This window comes from Schistocerca gregaria, chromosome 1, assembly GCF_023897955.1.
Source record: "Schistocerca gregaria isolate iqSchGreg1 chromosome 1, iqSchGreg1.2, whole genome shotgun sequence".
Taxonomy (NCBI): domain Eukaryota; kingdom Metazoa; phylum Arthropoda; class Insecta; order Orthoptera; family Acrididae; genus Schistocerca; species Schistocerca gregaria.
In genome coordinates, this window is record NC_064920.1 from 626442305 (window position 1) to 626455442 (window position 13138).

At 39.2% G+C, this 13138-nt stretch overlaps 1 protein-coding gene across 2 annotated transcripts in view; it reads left to right on the top strand.

Annotated features, from left to right (window-relative positions):
• Positions 1 to 2253: 2253 nt before the first annotated feature.
• Positions 2254 to 13138, top strand: part of LOC126299800 (TBC1 domain family member 19) — a 166287-nt gene continuing 155402 nt past the window's right edge. Inside the window, exons 1-2 of one of the 2 annotated variants that reach the window (XM_049991675.1) lie at positions 2254 to 2444; positions 12504 to 12692. In XM_049991675.1, coding sequence (XP_049847632.1) covers positions 2343 to 2444; positions 12504 to 12692 — 291 coding nt within the window. In that variant the 5' untranslated portion in view covers positions 2254 to 2342. The remainder of the gene's footprint in view (positions 2445 to 12503; positions 12693 to 13138) is intronic. The other variant, XM_049991676.1, reaches the window with a different exon arrangement.

The following is a 13138-nucleotide window of genomic DNA, read 5'->3' on the forward strand; positions in this document are numbered from 1 at the left end:
TGCACACTAAATCACCCAATAAGCTGATCCTTTACTGTACATTATTATAGTACTCCTTTACAGTGATTATGCAATTTGGTGGCAACTGCATGCTGGTAGGCGGATTTGCAGACAGATGTGCTGGACTCTGTCCCTTCTTGGTGGTGACGATGAATACCAATGCCGGAATCGTTCCAGCTATTTATCCATCCATCCGAGGCATTGGAAAATGGCAGAAAAAGCCTCTCTCGGAACCAGCACAATATACAACTTTTACATGGCAGTGCACAGTTTGGTAGCTCGTCCCCTACTGACTTTTGTTCCACCTTTTCTACCTAGGCCAACCACAATTTGCGCACGCTACACAGTTCCGTTTCCGAGGGGAACCACTACACCTTTTTCATACAAAGTAACTAAGAATCCTAAGTGAAGGTCAGCAATTTACATAACAGCAAACAATCATTTTAAATAAAACAGAACATTTGCACATATTAGTATTTGTACAAAAAATTATTCACATAGAAATTACAGTTATATATAGTAAGTTTTGTTCCCTCCAAATGGGACAAAGAATTTAAATGCCAGATATACATTACACATAATCAAATCATGACACCGAAATTTTAACAAAGAAAGGAGTATACAATTTTGTGCTATCTATTCAATCAAACAACATTTACAGAAGCTCAACGATGTAACATTAAATAAGACAAAAGCAAAATAAATCAGGAGAGCATTAGAGATATGGTGTTACGCACTATCCAACTTCTGCTCAGTTTCGACTTAAATTGGAATGACAACATGCACAAAGCTGCAGGGAGGGCACGCAGAGACTGATGAACAATAAACAAGATGCATAGGAGCTGCTTGAAAAACCACATTGGAGTTTCACTGTAGCAGATAGGTTCGAAAAAGGTGACTCATTTCGAGATTCGATAGTAGGATGAATATGATTCACTAGTGGCTGTAGTCATTAAAAGACATCTCCATAGGAACCAACACAGATATGCGGTTGAATGAAGAGACCTGATTCCAAATTCGCACACAGTATTTCTACCAGAAACTGTTACAGAGATTAAACAGGCAGTAGACCGCTCCATTTGCACCAGTAACATAACAGGCTCTGCTTACCGTATACTACGCTTTCCACATCGCTGGCAACGGGTTCTGCACAACGCTGGTGACTACTTTGAAGAACAGTGACAGGTGCAAACATGTAACTCTTTTGTATCGGTTGTGAATAAATAGTTGCCATTATTTAAGTTCCAATCCTCTTATATATACTAAAATTGCTGGAGGAATTTAAAAAAGCAGCATAATTCATTGTGTGCAAATATCCAGATTATACTAATCAGGTATTTGAGATTGAGGAGCGCACTTATAGACTTGCAACAAAACTATACGAAACCTTTTCTAACCCCCCCCCCCCCCCTCCCTCAATATAACGTTGAAAAAAAGTTTATCGCTTACTACATTTTCACTGATTATGCAATAAAACTTGAGCATTGCACTTGACGTTTTAATATATTACTCCTTTACTATTTACTCTGTTCGCGACGCAATTTGCAAACAGTACCCCCAAAAACCACTGAACGTTATATCAACGAACGATATTTAGCTCGGGAGATAAGATGTCAACATTGAGATGCGGGAAAAACTAGCTTTTGCTGAAACGGTGAGCCCAAACTACGCGGACCGTACCCAGCTTAACGGTTTCCTACGAACTTCAAACATAATTTCAAACATTTTCTCAACTGTTTCTCGCTAATACAATGTTAATGTCGAATGTTTAACACATTAACTCATTTGTGAAGTAAGCAGACGTTGAAAGCTACGTATTTTATACTTACCTGTTCGATTCTTTAAGTATCGGCGGTTTGCTGATATTAATTATTCGCGTTAGATATGCTACCATGAACGTACAGTACCTTCTTGCACGTTACGAAAACTGTCTCATAGTATTGCTGTTTTTCTTCTCTTTTGTCTCGTCGACTTGTCCTGCAATACTGTACAACCTTTGTACAGAATTTAATTTAACAGGACTAAATACAAATTCAATCAAATTAGATCACTGCTTTCACAAGCATTGGTACACACGACCAAGCACGCACGCGCTTGGACGCTTGCACAAGCAGGCATAATCGAAATTCAGTCAAGCATTAAGCTAATAGTCCTCACGCTTTCGTATTTTTTTTCTACAGACGCTCAAGCGTGCAGAGTTTAAGCTCGTTGCGCATGCGTTTGTGGCACTAAGCGGGATGCGTTGTCTTTGTTGCCTTGGCGACGTTGATAAACACGCTCCCGGCTGTCAGACGATTACAGGAAGTCCTGACGAACTATCATCTCATTATACATTAACGAAAATGGATGACATGAAAGATAAAAGCATACATTTTACAGCTGAAAGGCTTACTGAAGAAATCAAGAAAATGAGTAGTTACAAAAATTTTTATTCGGAGATACAGGTAGGGCTATGGGCGAAGTTGCTCTGTAGCACGCTGGACCATGCTGACAATTGCACAGCAAATCTAATTCCGTTTTTCTTACACGCCCGAGTGTGTGTGTGTTCGCCCGCGATTGAGTATGTGTGCATTTATTTTTTCGGTTGTTAAGCTTCTTAGTTTTCCTTCACCTTGTTGAATTTTGAGCTGTAGTTAGCTGTAAATAACTACTTTTTGTTTTAGAAATATCCTTTATTTGTAAATTCACAGCGAGTCATAAAACAATATTTAGTATCATTTGCCTCCTCCGCCCCCTCATTTTATCACAAAAGCGACAATTTATTCGGTTAGTGCTCCCTTCCCCGCCCCTCTCCCCTGTCAACCTTTCCATTCACCCTCATACATTTGTTGCCGTTCTTTGGGTTCTTGGTAAGATTTTTGAGAATGCGCACCGGTATGAAAATAAACATTGGCCGCTGATGCTAGCTAATCTGTTTCCCACACAGTTAAGAGTGCTGCTTAACCATAAGTCTTACACAAACGAATATTTAAACAAAAAAGTTGCAGTGTCTAAGTGTTTCATTCCACTTCTTTATGAAACGTTACAAATACCTGACAACATACAAATAAATTCCACCTACTAATCAGTCTGATTCTACCCACACAGTACTCTTTTCACTTCAATTTCGAGCCATACTGCTATGCAATTCATTGTAAGATATTTAATACAGTATCAGTTTGTATAAAAATTCACTTTATAAATGTAATAGAGGGCAAGTATTTTAGTACACCCACGTCGTACAATTCAATTGTTGTCTCCAGGCATCAATTAATCTTTCGTCATTTATTATAAATTTTAACAAAAGAAATAACGAAACGAAACAATTCATAACAAATAATGAACAAAAAAATAATTGATATTAACCATGAAGACCACAACGAAACGAATTCCAGAGATTTGTGTATTTCAGTGTATCGAGAGGAAATGAGCTTGGACGTGTCACGTCATCAACAGCGGACGGATGACGTCAGACGGCTAAATTCACGGTCGACGTGAGAAAACTTGTAAATTGGCTTTTAGGCCTGTCAGTTTCTTATAGTCCTTGTTTCGTTTTGTATCAGCCAGCAAGACCGAAGGAAACGAAATGATTTGAATTTCGCCGATTTTCGTCTAATGTCTACGAGCAGGCGATGAGATTGGATACATTGTTACCGCGCATGTAGTGACTTACTGATATGAAAACATCGGCCGACGTCAGTCGTCGACAGAAACGAAAGATATTGGTGAGGCTGTGACCGTAGCCAATGGATGGCCTCCCCATTTCTGTCTTACTTCTTGTGATTTACCGGTTTTTCCCTGTGAACAACGAAGTTATTGTTGACAGCAGACATTGTTAGCCTATGCATATTGTGTGTAAGTCCAGTCATCATAGGGAAAGGGAAAAATGTAAGTAGTCACAAATTTTTATTCAGTGGTCGAGGAAGTGTGATGAATAAGAAAATTTCCTGATCGATGGGGTGTTAACGTGGTGAAGGGAGGGAGGGGGCATTTTAAGGTCACTCTTATATGTTTTTCTCGACTATCTCGAAAACATGGCTTCTATCGAAAGTAAGTGATGTCTGCACTTGTTCCGCTTATTTGTGCTACATTTATGTAGAGACCGTGAACTACTATATGTGTAAATTAAATTGACACTCAGCGGATTAGCTGATGAAAGCAACCGTAAAGGCATTTCCCATTACCATTCGCCCCCATCAGCCACTGCACTGAGTGTCAGTCTGCGCGAATATTACATGATCATGGCATTTAGCCATATGCACTTTGTTATTGACACTCACAAATTATGTGATAGTTGTAACTTTCTGAAGAAGGGTGCTAAATGTCCAAAACTGGTAAATAAATTAAATTTCCTCTATGCAGCTGGTTGCTTATTATTTCATTATATTATTATTTTATTTTGTTTTGTTTTATTTCGTTGTGGCATTTCATCTGCAAGCTTTATCAAATTTGCTATTAAAAAGGTCCTATTTATTTTTCCTCTGCGATCAATAGTTCCTGCATTTCAAAGGATGGGAAAATTGCAGGTTATTAAGAATAGTGTTTTAATGACATAAAATTAATGTGTATTGTTTAATAATGTGGACTATGAAAAATGATAAATGTTTGTACGACATATATGTGCAGTAGAGCTGTGTTAAGGGATAAATTGCATTCTGGGGTTGTGAAATGGCGGTAGGGCACGTGTGGAGGTAAGAAGCATGAGGGAAATTATGTCACCGAATTGTGTTCATGCACTACCTTCCTTCACAAGCCCATAAAACGAGGAGAGAGCAGGCTATTCTCCATTGTTTTTACCACAGCACATCACAAAAAGCAACTATTAGGTGTTTCACAGAGTTATATAGGCTAGACGTTTCCACAGCCCACCTTATGAATCACTAACAACACAGTGTGCAGACATGCCAGGGGATATTTATTTTCCATAAAGTGCATTAACACTACATGGAGTAGACATATCAGGTATGAATTACAAATAGTACTAAAGCAAGAAATGCAAATGGACAAAATCTAGTAAATCTCTGCACCCTGTTCTATATTCCTAGGGGGAAGTTGATTCTTGGTCATCCTGTATAACAGAGTTTTTGCTTTAGATTTTTATTTTTTATTGTTTTATTTTGTCCTGTTGATTACATATTGTATCACTAGTGTACCAGATATACTGAACAAGGCAAGTGGAGTAATACAGTATTACATGAACATTTTTTGTATCACACATGCAGTATACTATTTACTTGTTTGCTAAGAATTATTGGTTGCTCATAACATTAAAATGTGCCCTTTACTGACATTAGGTTAAGTGAATGGTTAAAATAGTAAAATAAATGAAAGTACACATTTTAATCCTAATGACATATATAAATAAATACACATTTTCCAAATTAAAATATAATATTTCTTCTCAGAGTACACATTTATATACTAACAACAAAAACAAATCTACACTTCATCATAATATTTTTTCTTTTAAGAGTGTGTTTTAAACTAAGTGGGCTCCTCTGCTGTTATACTAAAGCATGCCTTATAACTCTAAGAATATTTTATGAAGAATATATTTAATTTACCATTGAAAATCTGTACATTATTAATTTCCATTTTTGTATTGATGGAAAGCTTATGGTATACTTTTGTACCTGTGTTTGTGATTCCCCTGTGTACTTTAGTGAAAGTTGCAGAGCCTTAGTGGAAATTTTTCACTTGTTTTGTGTTGAGGTTGTGAATGTCACAATTTTTCTGAAATAATTTCCTGTTCTTCCAAGAAAAGCAACTTTGCACACCATGTTTGCTGCTCAATTTACAGTTTACAGACAGGCTATAGCTCCTCATCATTTGCTTACCAGTTCTCTAATCTGAAGGTCATGTTCATATAGAGGAGTTATTTTTGTTTATTAGCTGAGTATTTATTTTCAGTTGTTAAATTAGCTGTTACATAAAAAGGCTCAACAGCTGGCTTGTGAACTGTCTACACACTGTAGATCCTGTCTGAAATGTAACATGCTGTCAATATGTATTCAACAATGTTGATTTCATTGTCTCCACTATCAGTGGCTGGAATAGTTTTTGAATCTTTAGGACAGCAAAATGAATCACCCAGCCTTAGCTCTCCATACATCTCAAGACACCCGGAAGCTTAAATTTGGTTCCTCTGTACCAGAAGTAGTTCACCTATGTGTTATGGAACACAGGTCAAGCAATTCATTATAGCAGATTACCATTCTACATTTATACATGATCAATACCATTCCATCAGACATGTTGACACCTATCTTGCAAGATATGCTGTGGTTGTGTGGTAAGTGGCTCCACAAAGTGCAGCCACTCTACAAGTGCAAGCACTTCCTGAATGGAAGACATTTATGCAGTCCACCAGTAACAAAGTTGGTGATGAGAGAAGTGTAGTAACTTTCTGGTCATTCATCAGTTCACCACAAAGTGACTACAACATGGTGTGCTGTCACAGCAAGATGTCACATTTACTGACCCAATCTCTTTCCCACCAGCATTATGTAGGTCACTGACATCACACAAATTAAGCACTTCACAACCATTGTTAATAGTAATGTACCTGCCAAGTGATAGATTGGCATGCTTGAAGTAATATTGTTTATTCAACATGAACTCAGTTTAATACAGTTTGAGGATGGTGCCCTTGCAGGCAGTAAAACTGAAAAAGTCCTGTGATGACTGAAGAATACAACAGAAATGATCTTCTGTGGTGATTACGCGGCTGGTACCCAACAGGAACAAAGTCTGGTGTTGCAGCAGCTGCTCATGCAGAAGAACACAGGCATGCAGTCACATGGACACACGGTTGCACATCTGTGACTGCAATGCTACTTACTCAATTTCTTTGCCAAGAAGTAGTATTGTGTCCTGCACCCCCAGAACCTTGGCAGCTGCAGGAGACTTGACAGCAAACAGTGCAGCAATGTGCTGACAAACAGCTGCTTTGGATTAATGTAGGGGTCATGGCTGGCCTGCAAAATGTATCCAATAAATGTGGTGCCAAATGTGCAGGGGCCCAGACCTGCACGTACTACACCCTTTACCTCTTGATGTAGATGGTGCAGCCATCACAGATAAGCACAGGAGGCAACGAATGAGGTACTGATTGGAATAAAACAAGAAAGCAATCAGGCAACGAAAAATGATCCTGACAAAGGAAGCACAAGGAACCTGCATAAGAAATGGCAGCAGTTGGCCATAGGCAGCAACATAAAAGACACAGTCATAGGCTGAGCTGACAGTGAAGCGTGGATGGGAATGCAGTCCAGACACAGAAGAACTCACAACAGAACTGACAGTGACAGCAGGGATGACTGATTGTGAGCAGGGTTGGATGCAGAAGAGGTAGTTGTGGTAGCCAGAACAGCGACAGCCAAGTTTGCTGGGACAGGGTGAGAAGTCACTGCAAGATGAGCCTCAGGGTGCGCAATGGTGACATTGCTGTCATTGGTGAGAGGCCTGGCGTCGATCGTGGGAGTAGCTGCAATGGTGACAGTGGCAGCGTGGAGAGAGCCAGCCGTGAGATGGAAGTTTGTAGTCGCAGCACCAGACAGTACTGGTGAGTAGAGAGCTATCTATGAGATGGACATCCATGGGAGTGCGCTGGCAGCATAGAGGTCTAGTAAGAGAGAAGCCACAGATTAGCATGAGAAAAACACTGCACAGTGACACTTTGGAAAGAAAAGCACATAGGAAGAACACTGGAACGGACTGCCTGAGTGGCATGGAAGAGAGAACAGAGGCCAGAGTGGAAAGTTACTGAGATGGGAATGAGAAATGTAAAGTGATTGAAAAACACACAAACAGTTGAGAGAGAGCAAAAGTGGTCTCAATGGAAACAGGCAAACGGGCATGAAGAGTGGCCTTGTTGACATTGTCATCAGTGTCCTGTCCAGGCACTGCCATCCACGGGAAGAGAACTGGCCCTGACTGCATTGACCAGATGAAATGTGACATGGGAGTGTTGAGCTTGTTGTGGCAGAGGGGAGGCAGCTGGGTGGCAGATGAGACCGAGAGCTCTTACAGCCACCTGCAAAATGTGAGCAGACACTGAAGCAGATGCAGCTAGAGCAGGCAGTACCAGAGGTGGTGGTTGCAGATGAGCTGGTAGTGCTGAAATAGGAGGTGGTGGGTGAGCCAGTGGCACCGGACACCATAGCACCAGAATCAGACAGACCCATAACACAGAAGCTGGCAGAGCCCAAGGAACAGGATACAGGGAGAGCAGTTGAGGGGAAGGCAGAGAAGATTCCCTGTAGATGTGTTTGACCACATAGGAATACAATGGTGTGTCGAACTGCATGTGGGTACACTTAGCTGCAAGAAGACAATGACACCAATGGGGCCTGTGATGAGCAGAACAGAGACACAGGAATGAGAAATGGGTGGCAGACTGACAATATGCAGACTCCTGATGTGTGGGCCAGTGGAATGCGTGAAAGCAGCAGGCAGGCCAGCATAATTCAGACTGGTGAAGCATGTGGCAGCAATGAGTGGGCCAGCAGTGTGCAGATTAGCTGTATACAGGACATCACTGTAGCAGCTGAGGTGGGCTAGAGATCTGTGGACATTCAAAGTGCTGACCAATGATACACAGGCTGGCAGCAGGCTGACCGTTGGTGACTGGGTGGTGCTGTGCTGGGTGGTGCACGGGTTGGTGCAGGGCTAGCCAGCAGCAAGGTCATAAATGGTGCAAGAGGCACCACAGTGAAAGGTGGAACAGAGCCAAGTCTGGGTGGCAGGAGTAGCAGAAGAAGAGAGATCTCCACAGACAGCTGACCAAATGCCTCAGCACCACGGAATTCTGTGGTCTGCCTGCGCAAAGTCTGCTGTATCTCCTGGTGCGAGATGCATAGTTGGGCTCAGCATTGGAGTAAAACACATGTAAAACATGTACGGAGAAGAGCACTGCACTGAGAAACCACACAAATGCTGTCACACATGACAAAACCAGTATCCACGATACTAGCTGAAACATACTGAGTACAAAAGACGAGGACAGAGAAGAAACATATTGAACTAAAATCCTCACCACCAACCTAAGTGCCCTCTCAAATGGTGGACTAGGACAGTAATAGATTGGCGTTCTGGAAGTAACACTGTTTATTGAACTTGATCTCAATTTAGTGAAGTCTGAGGATAAAGTCCACATATGCAATAAAACTGAAAACGTCCTGTGACAATTCAACAGTAAAACTGAAATGATAATCTGTGGCAATTACATAGCCAGTGCCCAACAAGGATGACGTATCAAACATTAGTAGAAGCAATGAATGGTTGGAAGCTGGGTCTTCCAGAGCAGTTGTTGCACAGCTGTGCCTGAGAACATGGTGTTGGTATGAGGCAGCAATGTCACTAGTGGCTGAATACGCAGGAGTCCAGCCCTGCATATACTACAGTTTTGAGAATGAAAGCATGGTGTCCATGTAGGCTGTATTCTTTTTATTATCTGTGGGTGATTTTCAAGCAAATTTCTTAAACGTGCAGACATGTGCTTGAAAATGACTCACAGTTGAAATCGGCCAACTGCACATATAATAAAAGGCACACAGTCTACTTGGAGCATGTTTTCACTCTCAAATGCACTGAGGCTGTTATGCCCATAAAAATAAAATTTTAAACAGTATACTACAGTACTGTACATAACAGCTCATGTCACATCTGCAAATAAGTAGTTATCCAATAAATTGAAAGTAGCTCTACTGTATGAATATGAGCTCAGTGAAGTTATTTTGGTTACTTACATAAGAACAGGACAGGAAATGCTGAGGAGATATATTGTCTGTAAATCAAAAAGCGAGCACTGCTGTTGGTAGAGAAAACTGCTTTTTCTGGAAGAATGCTACAACTGCTTTACAGGATGACTATCAATAATTTTCCCTGTAGCAGTGTAGAACGGCATTCAGAGATTCACATAGAATATGTGCATGTGTTTTTCTTGCATTTGTATTATGAGCAACTCATATATGTACTCAATGAAACATTAACTCACTTTCTGGAAAACTGACACCCCCCCACCCCTGCCAGGAGTGTCTGCGCATTGTCACCATTCTGGTCCAAGCTGCCGGAGATGGTGGTCATGTGTATTTGAGGTGCACTTCCTTGTGTGAATGAATGTGTGTATGTTTCTTTTTCTCACAAGGGCTGTGGCTGAAAATTAATGTGTAGGTGTCTTTTAGTTGTGCCTGTCTGCAGCATGTCATCTTTAAGGTGACTAACAATATAACTTTTCGTTATAGTATTGATATTCCAACTTTGAGTTTTCATTGTTTATACATAGTTATTTGTCAGTATAATTTACAAGCTGTTTCATAATAAATGTTATAGTGTTTAATGTTCAGCAGGCATTGTCTGTATGTTGTCTCCGAAGTTCCTATTGTCAAATGTAATTCCCAAAATAATTATAACAGTAAGTTAGCTTATAACTTTATGAGGCATTTGGATTCCTCCCTATTCCGTCAGACAGCAGTAAGCAGTTAATAGTCCATGGTGATTTCAGTGTGCGTTTTCTTCAGGATTCGGAGAGGAAAAATGATCTGAAAATTATATTTGGAGCCTACAATTTGATCTCATCAGTTAACCTTCAAATGCAGGGAGATAAAGAGAGTATGCAGATAAGAAAGTAGGACCATAATCAATAATGTTTGATATTGTGTCAACTGTTGGGAGCAATCTGAATTTTTATATTATTCTTAAAAACCAGGTTCACCAAGATCACTAGTAAATCTTTCTATAGATTACTGGTTTCGACAGATCTCTGCTGTCATCATCCATTGATGACACCACAATCTGTCAGTGCCAATAATCAATAAGAAAATTAACAGTCAATCTTGGCAAACCTGATTCTTAAGCATAATACGATTATGTTTTCTTTGTTGAAGCTCAAAGTAAGAAAATAACTGTATAGCCAGTTAAAAATGCTATTTCTGATCCTGATGCACGTTTAGTTGGGAGAAATAAAATGATACTTTACAGTATATATACTCCTCAGTGGAAATCATTTAGAATAATTCATGATTTCAGAATGAACATTTTTAAGAACAATTTACAAGAAGTTACCTGGAATGAAATTTATAATTAATCAAGTGCTGGCATAATATTTAATCTAAGCCATAATAAATTCATATCATTACTTGAAAACAGCTTTCTACATAAGCTAATAAGAAAGGACATTAAACATCCTTATAAAAAACCTTGAATCACTAGACGATTAAATTATCTTATGAAAGGAAAGGGAAATGTTTATGTTGACAACAAGAAGTAAAGATCATTCAGTATTTGTACACTACAAAAACCACTTATAAATGCTAAGAAAATTTATTAAAAAATCAGAGGACTTGCACATTATGTCAGAAATCAATAATTCCAACAATACACTTGAGGCTCTATGTAATGTAGTAAAATGAGGGACAGGACAACAAGCCACAGAAGAGGATATTGTAACTATTAATTTAAATAGAAGGGCTATACATTATTAGTTACAGATAGCAGTAATGTTTAACAATAATTTATTAAATCTAGTATAAAATGTAGATACAATATGTTGAAGAGAAAACTCAGAAGATTATGTTGAACAAGCAACATACATAAAATTCAATCATACGGATGTCTCACTCACTTCTCCTTTTTTAAATTAAAAGCTCATTTGAACCTGTCAGTGTTTCCAACAGAATACTCAACACTTATTCCCATGTAGTAAGTGCTGTGCTTTGAAATTTGTAATGCATCACTGACTCAGTGCATTTTTCCAGAAAGACTGAACTGTGCCACTGTTAAATCCCTCTAAATAAAGGCGACAGGAGAGATGCCAGTAATTAATGAACCATTTTACATCTTAAATCAGTTTCCAAAATTTTTGAGAGGGTTATATATTCTAGAATAGTAGCCCACAACACCAATAATTTTTATGAGTTCTAGTTTAGTCACTTGTTCCAGTAACATTGATTGGGATGGACGCCCAGATGTTCTGGCATGCTTCAGTCCCTGATTATTTATTTGCACATTTTAAATTTTGTACAACATTTGTGAAATTGTTGTTGTTCAGTTTGTAACCAGGGTGTTCTTAGTTTTCACAGAATAAAATTATTTCCACTCGTTTTACTGTATTTTAACAAGTCACTGTTAAAATATTGGGAATAGCTTCTACAGTAGAAGAGATAACATTGAAATTTTTGAACTAGTTGTTATAGAAATCAGAAATTAAGCCCGGTGACTGCAATGGCAAATGGAATACTCTCTCTCTCTCTCTCTCTCTCTCTCTCTCTCTCTCTCTCTCTCTGTGTGTGTGTGTGTGTGTGTGTGTGTGTGTGTGTGTGTGTGTGTGTGTGTGTGTGTCTGTGTCAATGGAAAAGTAAGTTAAGCAGTGGTCTTCTGTAATTTTCAATGTATTACTTCACCCACAATTTTTGTGATATTGTTAAAAAGTCAACTGATATAAAATTAGTTCGTGTTTTATAATGTGTCCCAATTTCATGATAAAGAATTTCTTTATCTGTTGCATTATCAATATTTCTGTACAGAAAATGGTGTCATCCACTTGTGTGAAGCAGTCAAATTTCAAAGAAACATTACTTGAAGCAATTAGACAAGCAGGAATGGAAACAGAATTACGAAACACTGTCTTTCACTGGATTAGATCTCATAACAATTATGACTGTGTGAATGGCTATCCATTGAAGGAACCACTTGCATACTTACGGAAAGCACAGGTAATAATGAGTTTCTTAAAATACAATAACATCTTATGAGGTTCCCAGTATTGTTATTTGTTTTCCACAAGCACTTACCTTCATTGTGTGTGTGTGTGTGTGTGTGTGTGTGTGTGTGTGTGTGTGTGTGTGTGTGTGTATGTGTGTGTGTGTGTCTTTACCTTGTATATATGTTATGTTCTCTAAAGTTAACAACTTAACAATGGGCAAAAGTGATTCTGTCTACAAAAAGGTTAAACAGGTGGTGATGGGTATAGGGTTGGGGTTAGGAGGGGGGGGGGGGGGGACAGGTAGAACACTATGAGAACAGGTAGATGAACAATTAACCATGTGATTTGTAGGAAACGTAAGAGTGAATAAGGGGTAGTGATAAATGAAGAGAAATGTTGCTTTGTGAAAAAGAGAATCTTGCGAGAGAAAAGGGCAGAAAAACTTCTCTCTCAGAG